The 22,919-nt window shown below is 38.2% G+C and overlaps 1 protein-coding gene across 4 annotated transcripts in view; it reads right to left on the bottom strand.

Moving 5' to 3' along the window:
• Positions 1–22,919, bottom strand: part of zgc:63863 (uncharacterized protein LOC393372 homolog) — a 158,742-nt gene that overhangs the window by 129,962 nt on the left and 5,861 nt on the right. The window contains exon 10 of one of the 4 annotated variants that reach the window (XM_057827723.1): positions 14,786–22,045. The exons of 2 other annotated variants lie outside the window; for them this stretch is intronic. In XM_057827723.1, the coding sequence (XP_057683706.1) occupies positions 21,867–22,045 (179 nt within the window). In that variant the 3' untranslated portion in view covers positions 14,786–21,866. Of the gene's footprint in view, positions 1–14,785; positions 22,104–22,919 lie in introns of those variants that run through there. One more of the 4 variants, XM_057827725.1, reaches the window with a different exon arrangement.

Raw genomic sequence — 22,919 nt, 5'->3', positions numbered from 1 at the left:
TCATGTCTTTTGATGGCTGCACTTCATGGCACTTCAGCTCGCAATTCAGTTTGACTTGAAGGTAGTTTGTTAGTGTGTCCAATTATAAATCAAAAAGGTCAAATGATAAAATGAACTTACCGATGCAATCTTTGAGTCAGGGAATATTCCTTTTGCTAATTCTGAGAAGTGATCAGCAACAGTTGCATGCAAATTGTGTTCAGCAACAAATTGGCAGAATAAAATCTCTGCTTTTGTCACTTTTCATTCTGCAGACTGCATTTTTATGCGCAGTGTTGTTAATCTTACTTTAAAAAAGTAATTAATTACAGTTACAAATTACTTCTCCCAAAAAGTAATTGAGTTAGTAACTCAGTTACCTGAATGTAAGGGTAATTAGTTACTTGGCAAGGTAACTGGTGTTACCTTTCATGTTTCTTTTTTTCATTAAAAAAAAAAAAAACATAGTAACCTTTGCTATGTTTGGAAGTCATTTAACTCATTTGCTCCCAAAAATATATGAATACGTTCTATTTTTAATTGTTTCAGTGTCCCAAAGACATACAGTATTTATAAGTCTTTTACGTTTTTTTCCAAAAGAGACATCTCTGAGTTCTGATTCAATTTAGCTCCAAAGCACAAAGCTGAAAATGCATTTTGAAGCAATAAAACTGGCCACTGGAGGGCAGTAGCGCATTTGGTAGGACCCGCAACCCTATTCAACAGCAACGAACAGTCAAGCCGCAAAGCTGGTGCGCCGGCGGAAGACGACTGAATGGATGCCAGGCGGCGGACGATCAAGCAGAACAACCGGTAGGACGCCCAGGATGCCAGGCGCTGGATGACCGAGCAGAACGACCGGGACTACTTGATGCCGTTGAGTCCGTGTTGCTCGCGAGAAGAGCCCACAGAGACTCAAAAAAATGCATCTTTTTGAGATAGGCAACTATAAAGGAAAAGTTCAACCGGCTGTCGCAGCCACAATAGCGTCATCTTTCGGTTAGCTATGTGTAAATAAATTGTTACTTTACTATTTGAACCGCAGTTTGTTTGTACATCCGACGACATGGTCTAAATACGACGATTTATGACAGCGCCGCAGTTTCTTTGTTTCGCAGCAAGACGGACGCACGGCGGATTTTCTTGTGAGAGAAATCAACACAGGTTCCAGGAAGGTCAGTGCAGGTGTTGAAAAAAGGAAAAAGGTGACGCTTACATTTGAAATGAAGATGGAAATGATAGAAAAATATGAGCGTACTGTGCGCATCCCTGAACTAGTTCGACACTATGGCCGTAGAATGTCTACGATCTCGACGGTCCGCCTCCGATTTGCGTTCGGCGTTCTATATACGTTAAGGTGACAATTATTATTGTAGTAAAATCGCCAAAGAAATCGCCAACTTCATCAGGTTTTTAATCTTTTTTTTTTCAGAACTTGTGCAACACAACACATCTACTGTCCGCCGTAGTTGGCGCCAGCAACAAAACATTCAAAGAGAAAGTAAAACCTCTACCGCACCTTTCTCCCTCCGTCACGTGAGCCACGCGGTGCATTCATGCGCAGCACGCAAAACACGTCCGCCACATTAGAACCCGATTTGTTACATTTTTACAGGAATTATTATTATTACTAGAACCTTTGCTCCCGGCCCTTTTACTGGATTTTGACCGGTTTTGCAAGTCCCACAGAAAATTCTGTTCTTTTGGTATTTAAACATGGAACCCACCAAAGATAGATTAGACTCTCCTCTTTCAGCAGAAAAGAAAAGTTAGTTCATATCTTTTTCCATTCTTTAGAAATGAGCATTAGAAAATAGCTTAGTTTGAGCAATTTTCCAATTTCTGATGAAAAAACGGAGAAAATGAGCTTTTTGTGAAAGCATACATTTCAAACATGACTTTGACTTTAATACAGCTATTTTTTGCTTGAGTTACATCCCACACATCTGAATAATGTTTTCCTTTTACAAAATAAGATAAACAACAAGACAAATAAGAGCTTTTGATAGCAAAGTAACAATTTATTTACACATACAGTAACTAACTGAAAGATGACGCTGTTCTGGCCGCAACAGCGTAGTCCCGGTCGCTTTGCTCAGTCGTCCAGCACCTGGCATCCCGGACATCCTACCAGTTGTTCTGCTCGGTCGTCCGCCGCCTGGCATCCATTCGGTCGTCTTCCGCCGGCGCCCGGCCGTGCAGCTTGGCCGTTCGTTGCCGTTGAATCGGGTTGCGGGTCTTACCAAATGCGCTACTGCCCTCTAGTGGCCAGTTTTATTGCTTTAAAATGGATTTTCATCTTTGTGCTTTGGAGCTAAATTGAATCACAACCCAGAGATGTCTTTTTTTTTTTTTTTTTTAAACGTAAAAGACGTATAAATACATCTTTGGGACACTGAAACAATTAAAAATCGACGTATTTATACGTTTTCGGGAGCAAGTGAGTTAAGGATTTAGTGTAGGTTTTCGGGCTGTATTAATGGAATGTATTATTATGGGAAAATCCTGCTCGACATACGACCATTTCGACTTACAAACAAGGACCTGGAACAAATTAACTTCGTATGTAGATGGACCACGGCAAATATTTTGTAAGGATATATTCGAGATTATATATAAATACACTCTCACTTTAGAAATATTCACTACAAAGTTTGCAGCCTATATCAGTGTCTCCCATTGACGGCTGTAGACGTCTAATACATTTTAACTGGCAGGAGCTGGCGGACTCAAAATGGATTGCATGTCTATCTCCGCCAAAGGAAGCCAATGATTTAAACATAAATAAGAAATGTTCCCTGAAATACTGAAGAAGTAAAAAGTCACCCGCTTTAAAAAGAAAAAAGTATTTTTAAAATAAATCCAAATCAAGACAAAGAAAAACACCCACACAGACAAAGATGAATTTCATCTGCGATCAGAGCTTCATTAGTGCAGCTCTAGTTGTTAAGATTGATTTAATTATCAAATCATCTATGCCGTGCGTTGCACGTGCGAGTGTGTGTGTGAGATTAGCCAAGTGATCTTGGCTGACATTGATCGGCCTCGTCTAATTGGGAGCATCTAGCCGTGTAATTGATTGTGCTACACTTCACCACATGAATTCCACAGTGTCAACAACGCTGAATCACACGGCTTCTACGCCTCGACGCAACATTGCGGAGTGACCGCAGCAACACACCAAAGTTAAATTAACGCACTATTGTATTGTGAAGTGTTTCTATCCCAGATAATGTTCCACTAAAACTTCAGTGAACATCTGGAAGAAACTTGATTGAAAAGTTGAATCTGAGAGTAATTGGGTCCGAGGTTTTCCTCCATATGTTGAGGATGGAAGTTGCTTTCACCCACAAGCTGGTAAGAACAGACCCGTGAGACATTTAGCATAATTAGGCACTGCACACCTGCAACTGGATCTAATGAGATCTGAAGCGAAAGCTTCACCAAAAAGTCTGCCTTTACAAAGATGATAACAGTAGAAAAAGAGAAGCATAAATCAGCAGAGGTTCAATGTTCAAGCTTTTGTATTTCAATGTTGCCCTCAACATGCAGAGATACCAACAAATATTTTTGCTAATACAAGCTTTTACATATCGGCTGAAGCAATTACTGTATTTTTTTCACAGCGTCATTCCAGGAAGTGGCAGCGGCATCTTCTCGAGACTGCAGACTACAGTGTGACCTTGCAGAAGTCTGGCTGCTGAGATAAGCTCGCCATTCTCTCTCTTGCGCGCTCTCTCCTGTCCAGCTTCTTATGCTTGAGCACTTGCTGTAGGATCTATCAATCACTATTTGCCACCATTTTAAACAAAACTACCTTTAAGTAGAAAATTGCGCGGATGCTGAAGGATGTAGAATAATGTTACTGGAAATGATGCCAAATAACGTTGAATGATGTGGAATTCTCTAAAATGATGTGGAATAATGTGTGACGTGAAATCCTGTAAAATGAATGATGTTTGAAGTGAAATACAGTGCCCTCCATAATTATTGGCACGGTCCCAGTGAAGCACATGGTCCCAGTGTGCTTTGGTCAGATGAGACCAAGATTGAGCTTTTTGGAAACAAACACTCTAAGTGGGTCTGGCGTGCCATGAAAGATGCGCATGTTGAAAAGCACCTCATACCCACTGTGAAGTATGGAGGTGGGTCAGTGATGCTGTGGGGCTGTTTCGCTTCCAAAGGCCCTGGGAACCTTGTTAGGGTGCATGGCATCATGAATGCTTTGAAATACCAGGACATTTTAAATCAAAATCTGTTGCCCTCTGCCCAAAAGCTGAAGATGGGTCATCACTGGGTCTTTCAGCAAGACAATGACCCTAAACTTACTGTATGGCCAAATCTACACAGAAATGGTTCACCAGACACAAAATCAAGCTCCTCCCATGGCCATCTCAGTCCCCAGACCTTGTTTTGTTGGCAAAAGGGGGTTGAACAAAGTATTAACACCAGGGGTGCTAATAATTGTGACACACATTATTTGATGTCATATAATTATTTCTTTATGTGGGATTTTTTCCCAACTGAATAAATGCACTTGTATTGAAGGTTGGATTTTTCTCATTTCTACCATTAAGGTCCCATATTATTTGATTTTAAAAAAATATTAGAAGCTAAAAAACACAGCTTAACAAGGGGTGCCAATAATTATGGATTATGTGTATGGAATAATATAATAATAGTAATATAATAAGTGGTCATATTAAATGATGCCAGAAAATGCTGAATGATGTGGAATACTGTAAAATGAAGTGGAATACTGTAAAATGATGTGGAATAATGTATAACGTGCAATTCGGTTTGGGGTGGAAACCAGACATGTGCCGATTACCGGTTTCAAGGTATACCGTGGTATGAAAACGTGATGGTTTCAAAACCGCAAAAATTTTCTGTAATACCGTCCCTAAGGTATTAGCTACTTTTTATGTCCCAAAAATGCATGCAGAAATCCCTCGCTTGCAGCTGCAAGGCACAACACTCCACCACCTGTTGCTGCTCAGTGTCAGTGTGTCAGCTGTACTACACGATGGCTGGAGGAGGTGAAACTCCTAAACTTTTTCCCCCTCATCGAAGAAAAGGAAATCACTAGTATAGGAATACTTTGGCTACAGAAAAGTTACAGACGGCTGCGGCTTAGAGGAGGAGGGCCAACAGACATGTAAGACATGTTTGCGGAGGGTGGCTGCTGAAAAGGCAAAACCTCCAACATGATTTCGCGTTTAGACAAAATTAAAGGTTGGTAAACACTGTCATGAACGTTTCCCACCAGCTACCAGAGTTAACTCCAGTGTGTTTAGTGTGTCTACCGGTGGTAAAACATGTGTTTTTTCCTCTCTGGCATCTGTATGGGTTGAGAAAGAGAGTGTGTGTATAATGTAAACATGTTACGAGTCATACACACATGCTTTTTATGGAAAATAATTCAGTTATTTTTGTTCTGATGGTAATTATATTGAGCTGTGGCTGTGGGTTTAAGCTCACTTAAAAGGATTGCATTTATTTTAATTTCATTTAGACTATTTTGTTTTTATTTATTTATTTTAACTTAACATTATACTTGTGGTCCAATTTGCTAATATGTTTTGAAAATAAAAATCCTGTCCAATGGAAAAAGGTTGTTGTTTTTTTAAACCCAGATACGGTATCTCAAAGTAACACATTTTAGAGCTGTAATTGCAATACCGTGATCCTGTGAAACAGTGATATTTCGGCTTAAGGTTATCATACCGTCCGAATTTCATACCGGCACGTGCCTAGTGGGAACCTCTGGGTACTTGATGGCGCTAAATCAAGGCCAAAAGTATTGTAATCTGAAAAAAACAGAAGCAATTGGAAAAAAAAATCTGAATCTGAATGTTTTTTTTTCCCTTGAATCTTTCAAAACCTAAAAAAAAAAATACTTTTTTCACTTACTAAGTTGATATTTTCAGGTTCAAATATTAACTTTTTGGTCACAGTTATCTAATTTTCACCTTCAGATTTTTTTCAGGATGTGGTGTCATCTTATTTTTTTAGTTTCAATTTTTTATTCACATTTATTTACCGTATTGGCCCGAATATAAGACTGTGTTTTTTGCATTGAAATAACACTGAAAAAGAGAGGGTCGTCTTATATTCGCGGTCTAGACATTACACCCATTCACGACGCTAGATGGCGACAGATATCATTGAAGCGATGTTCTGTCATGGTCATGAATGATTTTAGCTACTCTCCCCATTCACGACGCTAGATGGCGCCAGATATCATTGAAGCGATGTTCTGTCATGACAGATTTCAGCTAAAAGTTTAACCAGTTTGCATTATTTTATTGCAATGTCTTTCCTTTTTTAGATTTGTTTCAAGACTAGTTACAGTTAGACTTCACTTTGATGGTTAATGCAGTTATTGCAATTTTGTTGTTTTATCACAATAGATTGGTTTATTTACATTTCAAAAACCAGAAGCCATTCATTTACGAATGTGATTGCACTTTAGTTTACATATTCAAATGTTCAGATATGAAGATTTGAATAAGGCAAAATAACATGCTTTTTCTCTCAAATATATTGTTATAATCATTTCTTTCAGTTGTACTGTAAATATTTTCTGTATAAAAATTAATTTGGTGTTCTAAAAGTCTTTTTTCAAACTTAAGTCTTGAAAAAGAGGGGGTCGTCTTATAATCAGGGCCGTCTTATATTCGGGCCAATACAGTATATATATATTTTTTTCAGTTTCAAAACGTTTGGCCGTGTTTAAACGCGAGGGGGCGTGGCCTCGACGAGAGGCGTGTTGACTTGTGAGAGACAGCGTATCAAAGCACCTAAATGATGTTGCCTTCGGATAACGTGGGCACTGTGATGCATTAGGACTCCACATTCTGAAAAAAATTCTGAAGGTTAAAATTAGATGACCAAAACCAAAAAGTTAATATTTGAACCTGAAAATATCAACTTTGTAACTGAAAAAATAACAAGTTTCTTTGTGCTTTGAAAGAGTCAAGAAAAAAACAAACATTCAGATTCAATTTTTTTTCCCCCAATCGTTCCTTTTTTCAGATTACAATACTTTTGGCCTTGATTTAGCACCATAGTACTCCCGATATGAGACGATTTGCGATACAAGGCTCACGATAACGATCTCGCAGTGCAACAATTATCAAAACACGGATCAGGAAATCGTTCTGGGATAATCCGATGAATGGGTTGATCATTGGGAAAAAATTTGGCAGCAACCTGCTGGTTCCTGGTTTCTGCTTTTTTTTTTTTTTTTTTTTTTTTTTTAATGAGCATATCGATAATCTTTTGGGCTACAAAGCAATCGCAATATATCACCTTTCCAATTTATTGTCATACCCCTAAAATGAAGTGGAATATTGTTGACTGGTGATAAAGTGTTAAATGACATCAAAAAATGTTGTTGAATATTGCAAAATGATGTGGAATAATGCGTGATGTGAAGTTTTACTGAATGAATGATGTGCAAAGCAAAATATTTTTGAATGTTACCGAATAATAGTGAATTAAGTTAAATGACGCCAAAAAATCTTGAAAAATGCAGAATGCTGGAAATTGGCAACTAACATTTAAATGCTTGAATTGAAGTAATTACAAACATTTCCTGACCGAAACATGGAAAATTCATTTATGTATGTCTGGGTGTAAACATTATCACTGTTCATATACTAAATGACCGATGCAAATAGCATTTTTTAGGCCTGAAATCTTTGTTTTCCTCACATACTAGACATCCATTTAAACTACCCACAGCACAAAAAAGGAGCTCAGTGTAGCATGAAAGAGAATAGCAGTACAGTATTTCTTATCCAAATACTTTAAACTCCCTCTTTTGTCACGCCGGTCGTACACAATCAATAGTCATTATGCTCAGCGAATTGATCCTCATTCTTCACATCACACATGGAAATTGTAGGGCAGCATCGAAGGAGAATTCCATTGGAAGTGTAAACAGCTGTTCCTGTTTTAAAGGTGCTTACGTGGTAAACAATGGAACAAATAGGCACAAACAAATGACTACTGTTACTCTGTTTTGTGTAGTTGATAGAGTGCATAGTAGTAGATGAAAGGAGTAGTATGTGAAAATCCAGGCATCAAAGGGTGTGCTCAAGCATGCTGTAATAACTTTAATGGGTTTTTCCCTCCGATTAAATATCATTTTAAATCTTACTTTTGGTGTAATGTTTGTTATTGTGATTGGTATTGTTAGCACTGCATCATAATAAGGGCTGTTTCAGATCATTACATTGAACTGCACTAGTCCAAGTGGTCCAAAACCTTCAACTCAATGGCTGCCATTGACAGAAATATAATTGCAATCCATTTAAATTGGGAGGGCTGGCAGTGAATGATCAAGTTTAAGTGTTATTGATAGCGATAGATGTCCATTTCATTAGGATATTTGAAGAATAAAGTTATATTTTTCCATAGCAAAGATGTACAAGTATCATATCAATCTAATAGTTTAAAGGGATCCACGATTAGAAAGACATGTAGTTCTTAAAAGATAAATCTTAGTAAGAGTTACAATAATTTGATATTAAAACCCCTTTTAATGTTTTCGTTTTTTAAAAAAAAAAGTAAAATTTTAAACCAAAAAATTTACTAGTAGCTTGTCATTGTTGTTGACGTCACATGGTCACGCTGCCTTACAGTGTCACTCTTTACGTAACGTAGTGATTTAGATACGGCACAAGGTGTCAATGGCGAATTTTAAATTAATTAGAGATCAAGCCAAAGAGTGCATTTTGACCTATGACTTACGCCGTACTTTTCCTTTTATTACCCAGTGCGGATCCATTGTGCCTTATGTTCAATTGTATGTTGTGAAGCTAAGAAACCTGAATATTGGCTCCCAGCATCATAGTTCGTATATTGTGACTAAATATTGCCATCCAGTGTCTTTGTTGAGCTAAACGAGTTGCTAAAATGTTTAAATAAAGTTTGACCAAAAAATATGTATAAGTTTTATGTGTATTTTGATTATCTATTCTGATTGTGAATTTGTGAATGCCAGTTTTCTTTGCATTGCTGTTTAACGGTGTGAGAATAGGGCCTCATGAACACAGATTGAAGCACTTTTTTTGGTGAAGATTGTTTGTGGAGCGCCATGAATATTATTTTTGTCGTATTTTCACTATATGATACTTATGTTCAATTGAATGTTGTGAGGAAGGAGTTGACGAAGCTTATGCCAATAAACGGCGCGGTCCGAGCTACGAATCTGAACGCCTGTGTCCACTCGCCTTTCTCTCTGGCTTACACGACATCACCATCTTTTTAGCTCTCAATATGCAAAATAAGGCGTCATTATAATCTGTTAGGCAGAAAATGATACGAATAGCCAGCAATCAAATTAAGTTTAATAGATTTATTCTTTTTCCGTGTCGCTTATTCACCGGGAAGCAAGCTTCGTGAGCAACATCTAGTAAGTCTGATAAATCTGAGAACACCGGCAGGATGATGGTCGATCTGGACAGCACTTTTACGTGACAAAAATAAGGTAAAACGTCACTAGACGTCTCAGTAGAGGCAAACTGCATCAATGTTTTCATGTGCTGTGATATATGGGGTATCTGCAATAAATAATCAAGCTGCTGTGTTTCACTGTATACCCTAATCATATGACATACCCCAATAATCACACGACACCACTGGATGCCAACTATCCCCATAAAAATATTGGAAAAAATTGGATCACGTAATAGTTTACCATGAAGATCAAAAACAGTTAAAGTAAAAAAACAGTTTGTGACATCAAACACTCTCCTGTTCCGTCACCAGAGAAGGAAAGTGCTGTCACTAGCGAACTTGACACACTAACGCTACTCGTCTCATCCCGTCTTTCCTGATCATTTTGCTTTTGCTGTCCTTCTCATTAATGTTCCGCTCGGGTTCAAATTGGAAGGGCAGAACCGTCGACATGTTTACGTAGTTAACGAGTGACGCTGTGGAAATCCGGCAGCGTGCTCATGTGACGTCACAGCCCTGGGACGTCAACAACAATGGCGACCTACTAGTTAAAATAATTTTAAGAACTTTTTTAAGAACTACATGTCTTTCTATCCGTGGTAGCCTTTAACAATCGTATTTTAACAAAACATTTTTAAAATATTACTTTATTCTGAGAATGTTCTCAAAATTTATGAAGATTTTATTACAGAAAAATCAAATCTGTCATGATAGATCCTGACTATAAAAAAAAAAAAAAAAAAAAAAAGATTGTCATTGTGTTTATATACGGTCTATATGCACTTATATCTTATGCACGGCAATATTTTTACAAACCCTCAAGCTACAGATTCCAGTTTGAAAACTGCAGCATTAGCCTGCTATATTATCAAATACAGGAGAGATAGCAAATTAAGCAGGGATATTTGAGCCACAAGCCTACTTTGTCAGTTTTCATCAAAAAATATCAAATAAAAACACCAGACATGTATTAAGATAGACAGTGGCACAGCATCTTAAAATGATAGGCAATCCCGGCTCTGAGTGGGTGCAGATTGAAAAAGGGATTCAAAGCGATGTCATGTCCAGAAATTGTGACAGCGCAATCATAAAGCGTGAGACGTGGGGACCCTAATCTGCGGCCGAGTACACAATCCTGTTAACGACGACTTACTACTGTGTTTTTCCTGTTGTGACTTTTATGGATGACACCCCAGCCTTGTCCGACAAGATGACGAAGGGGTGGCAAGCATTCTCGGTCTTGTGGTGAGGAAAATAGCTTTCAGCCTTGAAAACACGAAAACACAACAGAACCGAGAAGCCACCGTCTCCCAAATCTGAAATTCATATACAAGAGGCAGACGGGCGGCTCTTAATCGCAAAGATTTGTTTTTCGCCTTTAGTGGGAACACGGCAGCGTACTTCTGCTCACGCGGCTTTGATTTATTTTGCACTCTTATAAAAGGTATGAAAGTTTTGGAGGAACATTTTCCCCCTACTTTGTAGAAGACGACAAGTTTTCCTTGATCACTCTATGCTTTGACTACCTTTAAACCCTTTGCCAAGACACAAATCTTTTGATGAATTTCCACTCGTACGACGTCTCCCGTGTCTTCCGGCTCTTCCGCCCTGGTCGGCCATCTGATCTCTTAATGATGTGTGAAGCTCTTTTTTTTTTTTTTTTTTTTTTTTAAGTTTTAGCCGAGTCTCTCATCTTTGGTGCTGCACCAAACTGTACAGATGGAACATTCACCTTTTTTTTGCAGACCATGCAAACTAAGCACTTTGGGAAATCTTCACCATCCGAGGAAAGACTTTAAATTCATGTGGATTGCTAAATTCCCTGTAGATACAACATGCATACATCAAAAAGTACTGCAAACAGCCTTGAGCTGACTGGTATATGGAGCCAAGTATTTGAAATGAGGAAGACCAATGCATTTTATTACTCAAACTGCAAAAAGCACTAGGTATTCCAGAATTGGAGGATATTTTGGCTTTAAAATTCTTGAAAAATAAGCCTTCACTTTTCAGATATTCAGGTTCCATATTATTTATCAATAATAGGTAATTAATTATCAAATGCTCGATTAGCTCATTTTGCAGATCAGTGGTGAAAAACAATTACATTTACAATATTTGGCATCATCACAGTAACAGGGTTGCAAATCTATATCTATACTAGGCCTGAATGACATTGGAAAAAAATAACATTGCGATATACAGTGTGGCAAATAAGTATTTAGTCAACCACTAATTGTGCAAGTTCTCCCACTTGAAAATATTAGAGAGGCCTGTAATTGTCAACATGGGTAAACCTTAACCATGAGAAACAGAATGTGGAAAAAAAAAACAGAAAATTTTAAAGAATTTATTTGCAAATCATGGTGGAAAAGAAGTATTTGGTCAATACCAAAAGTTCATCTCAATACTTTGTTATGTACCCTTTGTTGGCAATAACGGAGGCCAAACGTTTTCTGTAACTCTTCACAAGCTTTTCACACACTGTTGCTGGTATTTTGGCCCATTCCTCCATGCAGACCTCCTCTAGAGCAGTGATGTTTTGGGGCTGTCGTTGGGCATTACGGACTTTCAACTCCCTCCACAGATTTTCTATGGGGTTGAGATCTGGAGACTGGTTAGGCTTCTTACGAAGCCACTCCTTTGTTGCCCTGGCTGTGTGTTTGGGATCATTGTCATGCTGAAAGACCCAGCCACGTCTCATCTTCAATGCCCTTGCTGATGGAAGGAGATTTTCAATCAAAATCTCTCAATACATGGCCCCATTCATTCTTTCCTTTGCACAGATCAGTCGTCCTGGTCCCTTTGCAGAAAAACAGCCCCAAAGCATGATATTTCCACCCCCCATGCTTCATAGTGGGTATGGTGTTCTTCGGATGCAATTAAGTATTCTTTCTCCTCCAAACACGAGAACCTGTGTTTCTACCAAAAAGTTCTATTTTGGGTTTCATCTGACCATAACACATTCTCCCAGTCCTCTTCTGGATCATCCAAATCTTCTGTAGCGAGCAGCATGGACTCAACGGCATCGTCGCTGCAATGGTGGTCCCGGTCGTTCTGCTCCGTCGTCTAGCGCCTGGCATCCCGGGCGTCCTCTAGGTTGTTCTGCTCGGTCGTCCGCCGCCTGTCATCCTGGACGCCATTCGGTCGTCTTCCGCCGGCGCCCCGGCCGTGCGGCCCGGCCATTCGTTGCCATTAAATCGGGTTGCGGGTCTTACCAAATGCGCTACTGCCCTCCAGTGGCCAGTGTTATTGTTTTAAAATGGATTTTCAGCTCTGTGCTTTGGAGCTAAATTGAATCAGAACCCAGAGATGTCTCTTGTATTAAAAAAAAAAAAAAAAAAAAAAAAAAAAAAAAAAAAAAACGTAAAAGACGTATAAATATGTCTTTGGGACACTGAAACCATTAAAAATAGAACGTATTTATACGTCTTTGGGAGCAAATGAGTTAAGTGTTACGTCTGCACTGGTTCATTGTTAGTTGTGGCAAACATGACTGAGAGTGGTGGTTGCCGTTGTTATGTTCTGGTGTTTTCTGTTCAATGAAGGCGCCGTCTCTTGGAGTGCAGTGTATGGGGCACAAGAGCAGCAAGTGCAAAACATAAAAACTGTCTCTCTCACTCTTCTCCATGTCGCTCTCCACAAAACTGTACACAGTGATGGAAAAGCGATTGCGCATTAACCCCTTTATGGTGTCCTTTTATTATTACTACATTCCAGCTGCATCTCTAAGAAAAGTATGCTTTATCTGCCATTTGGTTGTATTGCGTTCCCGTTACACAAACCCACGCAACGGCGGACCATACTGCTCGATAAATCCTACAGCACACACACACAAAAAAAAAAAGCCATGGGAAAGCCCAGATTCCGAGGTTACTTAAGTGTCTATTTAACAAATCTTGGCCCCAACAACCCAACAAGTCTGTACTAATGTTAGCTTTTTCTCAATAGTAGCTCGCAGTTAAGCTAGCTCTTACCACTGAGCAAAAGGACATAGTTACACAGTATCTAAAATAGAAAAATAATAATAAAAGTAATTGTCATATTCCTATCATATGTATATCAAGGCTTCTTGAGATAAAGGGAAACATGTATTTAAGGCAAACTTTTTTTATAAAAACAGGAAGAATAGAAGCAAGGACAAATATATTCTCACTTTTTCAAAACTGATGATGTAAAAATCGATCATATCATGTGATTTACTGCTTTCTTCTTCTACCATGCTAAAAAAAGGTTATGGTGACTGTCACAGTGTTGCATGTTGAGGATCACGCATTAGATTTATAATTAATATTTGAAATATTATGGTAATTTAAATGTGTTCACACAGTTAAACAGACAGCAATGAATTAAGTACTCTACAAAATTACATTGAATTTCATTGTAACGGTTTTATTTGAGCTACAATTTTGTCATTGGGTGTGTAAGACAAGTACATTTACTCAGAAACTGTATATTTTAATATTTCGTAAGAGGATTATTTAACATTTGTAGGACTGGATGTAAAATGTCCTCCAATTCTGGAATGAACCAGAAGGTATTTTAATTCAGGCTGTCAAACAATTAAATTTTTTAATCAAGTTAATTACAGCTTAAAAATTAATTAATCGTAATTAATCGCAATTCAAACCATCTATAAAATATGCCATATTTTTCTGTAAATTATTGTTGGAATGGAAAGATAAGACACAAGACGGATATATACATTCAACATACGGTACGTAAGTACTATATTTGTTTATTATAACAATAAATCAACAAGATGGCATTAACATTATTAACATTCTCTTAAAGCGATCCATGGACAGAAAGACTTGTGGTTCTTAAAAGATAAATGTTAGTACAAGTTATAGAAATTTTATATTAAAACCCCTCTTAATGTTTTAGTTTTATTGAATTTTTTTTTTTTTAATTTTCAATCAAAAAATAAACTAGTAGCTCACCATTGTTTATGTCAATAATTACACCATGCTCGCTTGTTGTGCTGAAACCTATAAAATCATTTGGGCCGAAGTGCCAGCAGAGGGCGCCAAACACCAAAAAACAAGTAACAAGCGGACATTACACTGCTGTCATTTTAATCTGCGTTAATTGCGTCAAATATTTTAACGTGATTAATTAAAAAATCGCCGCCCATTAACGCGATAATTTTGACAGCCCTAATTTTAATAACACATTTTCTTTATAAAGCGCTTTTACCAATGCTCAAAGACGCTTATTTTTAAATTGTTATTTTAGTGAAATGGACAAAACTTCATGTATCAAAGAATTTATGATTGGAACATTACAGTTATTCTAACGAATTAGAATGCATGACGCTTTACAGGAAATCCTCGAAAATCCTCACGATAACAGACAAAGTGACAAACGTATATGCGAGCAGCGAGTCTATTCTGGTTGTAATTAAACCGCAGGCGTGTAACTGCAGCGCACTGTGTCACAGAGACAGTTGCATTAGAATGAATGACAATCTCCCGCCCTATCACTTTGTGCCTTTATGGATCATTTGTCAGAGCCGGGCTGTTAAGACTGCCAACTTCTTGACATTTACCCACAAATTCCCATTTCTTACACACATGCAAATACACATGCACACGCGAATGAACGCTTGTTGACATTTTACAACTGCACATTTTTTTTCTGCGAGGCGTTTTCAGATGAAGGACGTGAGCCAGAGCCCGTGCAACTTAAGACAGATTGATGTGTTCACGGTGGTGTAAGAAAAAAGTATGACACGGACGGGTCCGGTTGCAGCTTTAAAAAAAATGAAGTAGCCATCTGCAACTGGCTTCGTCGGCGTATTAACGGTCGGCAGATGACAGCAAGGCTGAAAGGATTAACAGGACTTCATGATGATGTGGGGAAACTTTAATAGAGTGTGAAATCAGACGGTATCGGAAATAAATATGGGAACAGATCGGTTTGGCTTTTTAAGGAATTGTTTTGACATACGAGTCGTGTAGGAAAGAATTATGGTACAGTGGTATGAAAAAGTATCTGAACCTTTTGGAATCTCCATCAAATGTGATCTGATCTTTGTCAAAATCACACAGATGAAAAAAGTGTCTGCTTTAACTAAAACCTCCCAAACATTTATAAGTTTTCATATTGTAATGATAGTATGCAAACAATGACAGACGGGGGGAAAATAAGTGAACCATCACATTTAATACTTTGTGCCCCCCCTTTGGAAGCAATAACTTCAACCAGACGCTTCCTGTAGCTGCAGACCAGTCTGGCACATTGATCAGGACTAGTCTTGGCCCATTGTTCTCTACAAAACTGCTGTAGTTCAGTCAGATTTCTGGGATGTCTGGCATGAATTACTGTCTTTAGGCCATGCCACAGCATCTCAATGGGGTTCAAGTATGGACTTTGACTTGGTCACTCCAGAACGTGTATTTTGTTCTTCTAAAACCATTCTGAAGTTGATTTACTTCTGTGTTTTGGCTCATTGTCTTCTTGCAGCATCCACCTTCTTTTTAGCTTCAACTGTCTGACAGACGGCCTCAGGTTTTTCTGTAAAACATCCTGATAAACTTTTGAATTCAATGATTACAAGTTGTCCAGGCCTTGAGGCAGCAAAACAGCCCCAAATCATTATGCTCCCTCCACAATGCTTTTTCCTCCACACGTGACGTTGTGGGTAACTCCCAAACAATTCAACTTTGGTTTCATCAGTCTACAAAATATTTTGCCACAACTTCTGTGGAGTGTTCAGTCCCTTTTTTGCGAACATTTAATGAGCAAAAATGTTATTTTTAGACAGCAGTGGCTTCCTCCTTGGAGTCCTCCCATGAACACCAGTCTTGGCCATTTCTTTACTTATAGTTTATGTGTGCACAGACATATTGGACTGTGCCAGAGACTTCTGTAAGTCTTTAGCAGACACTCTAGGGTTGTTTTTTACCTATCTGAGTATTCTGCGGTGAACTCTTGGCGTCATCTTTGGTGGACTTGGGAGAGAAGCAACAGTGCCAAACTTCTCTGACTGTCGATTGATGAACATCCAGACTTTTAGAGATGGTTTTGTATCCTTTCCCAGCTTTATACAAATCAACAATCCTTGATCGCAGGCCTTTAAGCAGCTCTTTTAACCGAGCCATGATGCACATCAGACAATGCTTCTCGTCAAGACAATTCTTACCGTGTGTGTTTTATAGTGGGCAGGGCAGCTTTAAACCAATCACCAGTGATTGGGCACACACCTGACTTAAATTTTTTTGGTAAAATTTCTTCTAATTGCCACTGTATAACAACAATAATAATAATAATATACGAGTATATAATAACAATAATGGTCATATTGAAGCGCTTACAAACTCCCCTGGGATTGATAGATAAAAGTTGATGTCCTGGGTGAGATTGGACCCAGCGGGTGGACAAAAAATACGCATAAGTAGAAATACTGTAAAGGTATTCATAGAAATGTATGACCAGGCCCTGCTTTCAGCCTAATGAGGCCCAAGGGTTATCATAGATTCAGAAAAAGACACTTCCGACATTGAAAAGGTTGAAATTGAAAAGTTTCACTTGCAAAAATTACACCTGCTGCACAGATGTTCCAAAGAGTTTTAGGCTAATTTGGGCCGAGACTCGCGAGAATGCCTCGACAGCTTTGAACACCAATTAAAGGAGCGTCTTTTTTTGGAAGGCTGGTGTTGATGTCTTAATTTGCGCCTTGATAATTTCCTTTCTTCCACTTGTGGGATGTGTGTTGCTAAAAAAAAAGTGTTTAATTCAAATGAGACTGGGTTGCCATTAATATGACATCACATTGTGCAAATGAGGTTATAGTTTCTGATGTTGGTGTTTACATTGTCAACGGTTTAGGTCGAATTTTACATGATATAATTTTTTTTTTTTTTTTTACACTAAAGATATACGATATACGTCCATTCCATTTGGCAGCCGATGAGTAAAAGTGTTGTACAATTTACTACTAAATTCTCACTGGGATTACAGGCAGGATGATGCATCAGTATGCAGGAGTGCAAAGCACACGTGTTGCCTGCGAAGCACTTTGCGACATGTTCTCTGATCCATGACAGAGTGAAAGGCTGAGAGGGGGAAGGGGGGGCTTGTAAGGCAAGAGAGGACGACATGAGGGCTCAAACGCAGGATGTGTTTTACAGGCAGTCATTTCACTACAAGTTATTGGATAAAATTTTACGAAGGTTTTGTAATTGCAGTGCATTAGTTTTTGCACAAAGTCATTTCACTGGATAACATTCGTTATCTCAGGGTTTTAATTTCATATAAAATCCCATTAAATTCTTATAATTTCCCTTTTAACAAGAAACCTGCCAGATTGTTGTGATCCAATTGTATTTCTGCATGTTTTTTGATTGAAATATTTTTAACGGCTATATTCTTGTTAAATTGACTAAATTACTGTTTGTAAATGTCAGTTTTCAATTCTAGTGCATTTTAGTAATTTAACTGCATTTCTGTTTCCACAAATGCTATTGGATTTCATTTTGTTTTAATTTCAAAGTCTTACCTTTTTTCACAAATTCCACTATATTCTCATTAATAATTTTATTGCATGAGTTCAAATATTACCATATTGGCCCAAATATAAGACTGCCCAGATTATAAAATGACCTCCTCTTTTTCAAGAATCAAGTTTGGAAAAAAGACTTTTTGAACATCAAATTAATTTTCATACAGAAAATGCTTACAGTACATCTGAAACAAATGATTATAACAATATATTTGAGAGAAAAAGCATGTTATTTTGCCTCATTCGAATCTTAATATCTGAACATTTAAATATTTAAACTCAAGTGCAATCACATTCATAAATGAATGGCTTCTGGTTTTTGAAATGTAAATAAACCAATCTATTGTCTTAAAACAAATCTGAATAAGGAAAAACATTGCAATAAAATAATTCAACCTGGTTAAACTTGAGAGTAGCTAACATCTGTCATGACAGAACATTACTCCTCAAGTTCAGCATTCGCTTCAATGATATCTGGTGCCATCTAGCGTCATGAATAGGTAAAATGTGTAGACCCCCACTTTTTCAGTCTTATTTCAATGCAAAAAACATGGTCTTATATTCGGGCCAATACGGTATATCAATTGTTTTCATTGCAGTGCATTATACAGGTGAAAAAAATACCCCCAAAAATATTTGTATCCTGATATGAAATATTGTTTTCCTCATGAAATCCAACTATTGTACTGTACATTCTTTTAACTTCACCACATTGCTTTTTTAGCCCATAATTTGAATAAAAATTAACTTCACACTATGCGTTTGTATAAATATTATTACATTCCTCTGAAATACATGCGCTACTTGTCCTTTGCACAATAGTGTAAAGCCCAACAGTTAGTAAATTCAAGGTGCTCTTATTGACCGCACAGTTTGTTGCGTGAGTTTGTCACGAGAGACTAAAAAAAAATAATAATAATAATACATATGTAAACAGGCAGACCCCTGGAGCAGCTGTTGTCCCCAGTGAGGGCCATGTGCTATAAGCAAACACACATGCACGGTCACGCACACACCTCTACATGAACTAAGATGACATGGAAAAAGAAACATATGCTTTAAAATCTGTAAGGTTACGAGAGTCAATGTGACAAGAATTATTCAGTGACTTTTAGGGCACCAACAAGTATGTGACAATATCTGGATTTACAAACCATTTCATTCCAAATGTAACAAATCACAGATGCAAGCTTTGGTTTTTGCATTAAATTTAGCATTGCGATGAATTTTTCACTTTTATAAGATGGCTTATGGTGACTTTTTTCACTTTTATAAAGTGGCTTATGGTGACAAGTTGACAACAGAAAACATGCAACACCATCAATTATTTATTTACCGCTTTGGGCAAGGGCACCAACTCAACTTTGCAAGGTATTCATAACTTAACATCATTACTTTGGAATACAGACAGTGAAAAGCTCAATAATAATAAATAGTTAAATAATAGTTATTAAGGCCGTTTCAAACTAGCGACAGCCTAGTGCAGTACTTCTCAAATAGTGGGGCGCGCCCCCCCAGAGCGATGCCGGGGGGGCGCGTGTGACCTCGGGGAACGTGCTTTTTTTTGCCGTACTGGAATAAAGTGTACTTGCACATCCACTCAGTAGGTGGCAGTGGCGCTCTCATTTTCAGAGTGCGCGCAGTATTTTTGAACTAAGGAAGAGCACTCAGCACACACAGAAAACAGATATGAAAAGCAGTGTGCCACCGCCGTTTTCGAAAGCCGTTTTCCGACCGGACTCACTCACGCAGTGACCCACTGTCTTGTCCGGTTCTCACGTCGCCGCCCGAGAAGTGCCATTTTCGGCTTGGACGACGACCGCTCTCACCTACGGTTCTACCTCGGCCGCCGAGAATGCGCTTTTTTCGTGCCGTTTGCCTTTTAGCTTTGACTTTTAATACCGTGTGTGATGAGGAAAGACCACTGTTTACTGTGTCTAAAAATAATTATAGCGGACAGCCAGAAGCCAAATCAATTAAGGCGCCACTTAAAGACATTAGACCCCAAACTCATTGATAAGCCGCTTGATTGTTTTTCAGGTGAAAACGTGCCGAATATTGCCAACAATCGTCCTGCTTTGTCAGTGTTATATCAGTAAACCAGTGAGCATCGTTAGCATGCTCATTGCAAAATAACTCCACACCATTGCAAAGGAGGTAAATACTGTGAGCAGCAAAAATAAAAACTGTCCTGTCCAAGGGGACACTTTTTTTTTTCCTTTTATTCAGTTTTGTTTTTTCGGTCAAATTTTTTTGGCATATTGTCCTCATGAGTGAATGTTTCTAATCAATTTTAATTTGTTATTATTTACTGATTTTATTACATTTTATTTTTCTGTATCAAATGGTAAAAATGTACCTTGAGTGTATTTTTTACAGTTTGGATGTGACTTTTTTTCAAATTCAAACATTGATAAATGCGCTTTTTTAAATTTTACAAGCTCTGGGACACTCGAAAGAAGTAATTTGGAACTGTAATTAATTATTTGGAGAAAGCGGAGATTTTATTCTGCCAGTTTGTTGCCGAATGCAATTTGCCTTTATCTATTGCTGATCACTTCTCAGAATTAGCAAAAGAAATGTTCCCTGACTCAAAGATTGCATCGGTAAGTTAATTTTATCAATTGACCTTTTGAATTTACAAATGGACACACTAACGAACTACCTTCAAGTCATACTGAATTGCGAGCTGAAGTGCCATGAAGTGCAGCCATCAAAAGACATGATAGAAATTGCCAAAAGTGCTACATACAATTATAACAAGTCATTGTTAAATTTTATGAATCATGATGTAGATGGAGATATTGTTATTTGATTGCGCCAGGTTATATGTTACAATATTACCAATATATTATTTTAAAAATGTAGTTTTGTTTCATATTGCACGCTATATACGACGTTGTAAAATTAGTCACCAATTTCTAAGTGCATACGTCACAATTTGTAAAATTGCCAACGGCCTCGGGTTTACAGGTATGTAGTAAATATGCTTCCAGCTTTTCACTACCTGACATCGTCTACGTCAGGCTACGTGGCTCCTCCCATTTTGCGCTTGCTCTGGACCGCTCTTCATACTGGGCTAAGGCTACTGTGAAAAGGCCTTTAGTTTTTTCCTTCGATAAAACACTTGCTTTAAAGCATGTTCAAAACTTGGATAGCACCTTTGCATTTGATACTAGAGGTGAGTGTGTACAAACTTTGCAATTTCAAACATTTTAGGCACATCGTGAAAACAAATGTGTTTGAGGTTTTTTTTCCTGTTTTTGATTTGGCTTTCATTTTTGCAAAACCTTGCTATTACACAAAAGGCTCCGACAATGCAATTAAAACAATAAAGACTACGGACAACACATAGAAAACTGGCCTGAAAGGTGCTGATATATCGAGCGCCTAATTAAAGCTATTAACAATAAAAGTTTCAGCAAGTTTTCTATTGTGAAAAAGGTGGCCAATTAGCAAACGATGTAATGGTGTTACAGACTGAAAGGATTGTTAATTACTCGACTTCAACACTTAGCAAAGGAAGATGCCCAAACTGCCATAAATAAAAAAAAAAAATGCAAGCACATTTGTAGCTAACTATTAGTCGAACTAGAGGAAGGCATGCCCGTGCTGTGCCAACTTGCGCTCACTGAGCCAGCCGACACATGCTGGTAAAAGCTGATGAATATTTCAGAGACCAAGACATCGGCCCACAGCGCTGACATTACTGGGGGAAATCGCTACATTGCTAACACACACTCACTCATCTGTATTATTAATATTCCATTTTTCATCTTTTATATTTATATATATTCTCGTGAGTTCCTTGGAAAGGCAACTTTTTCTAATGAATAGTAATAGTGGTAAATGTTTTTTGTTTGGTGGCTATATTTCAAGAATGTAACAGATTGATTTAAGGCTAAGAAGCCCGTCAGAAGAGTTGCTGCACTACATCAGGCACCCAATCCATGGCCGTCTGGGCCACGGCGAACACGGCCGCCCCCAGCGTGGCCGACAGCCCCCAGACCGCCATCTTCACCATCCTGCTCCCCTTCCCCCATCGCTGGCCTCCGTCCTCAGGCAAAGCCACGTCCAGGCCGGATTGGCGAGCTGCGGCGATCATAGAACAAGGGTAAGGAGGAGGACGAGGAGTAGGAGGGGATTCATGCTGCAATTTGGCATTTTGGGGAGGATTAGAGGAATATTATGATACCGAGGAGAGGAAGAGACATGGAAGAGGAAAGCTGTAATTATTTTTTCATCCAAAAAAAGAGGACTCATTAACACTTCCCTTCCCACGCTTGATTGAACGTGAAGTTAAATTGGGGTACACACTTAGTGACCATCGGACTGAATATGAGCAAAGACCTGATTATCATGCCTCTACAAGATTATCCTGAGTAATTATGCTGTGGCTAGGGCTTTGTTGAGTAACTACCTCTCCTGGTAGGCAGAAAACTGCTCATGTTCATCCTGATTGTTGGTATTTAATCTCTGCTTGAGAGTATTGTTGTGAATAGCATGGGCGAAGATACGTTTTCAAATTTGAGGGGTACAATAAAACAGTCAAATTTTAGAGAATATTGAGGGGACGATGATAAAAATTGGAGTTATACAGCATATTTTCTGCAATATGTCGCTTGAATGTTTAAACATGGATACTAGTATCTTTCTTAGCACTAGCTGAGTCCACATTTAGAACAATATGATTGAAATCAAATGAACATGTACAGGAAACATGCAATGAATAAACTAATTAAGATGCCAAAAAAATCATAGTCGGTGCATCAATTTCATATAATCAAACAACTACCCTTTTCTAAATGACTAATGAATAACCTAAAACCGCATTGACACCCAAATTTGCAAATTACCAAGTCTTACAATTTTTCAACTGGTTTTAAGATTTTGATCAGGAACATATAGGCTACTTTCCCTTGGAGACAAAAACCATCAATATCTAATATAAAAAATCCTTCCTGGG

Source organism: Corythoichthys intestinalis, chromosome 22 (assembly GCF_030265065.1).
Source record: "Corythoichthys intestinalis isolate RoL2023-P3 chromosome 22, ASM3026506v1, whole genome shotgun sequence".
Lineage (NCBI taxonomy): Eukaryota > Metazoa > Chordata > Actinopteri > Syngnathiformes > Syngnathidae > Corythoichthys > Corythoichthys intestinalis.
The sequence above is the reverse complement of the archived record's forward strand: the minus strand, read 5'-3'. Positions and strand labels throughout refer to the sequence as shown.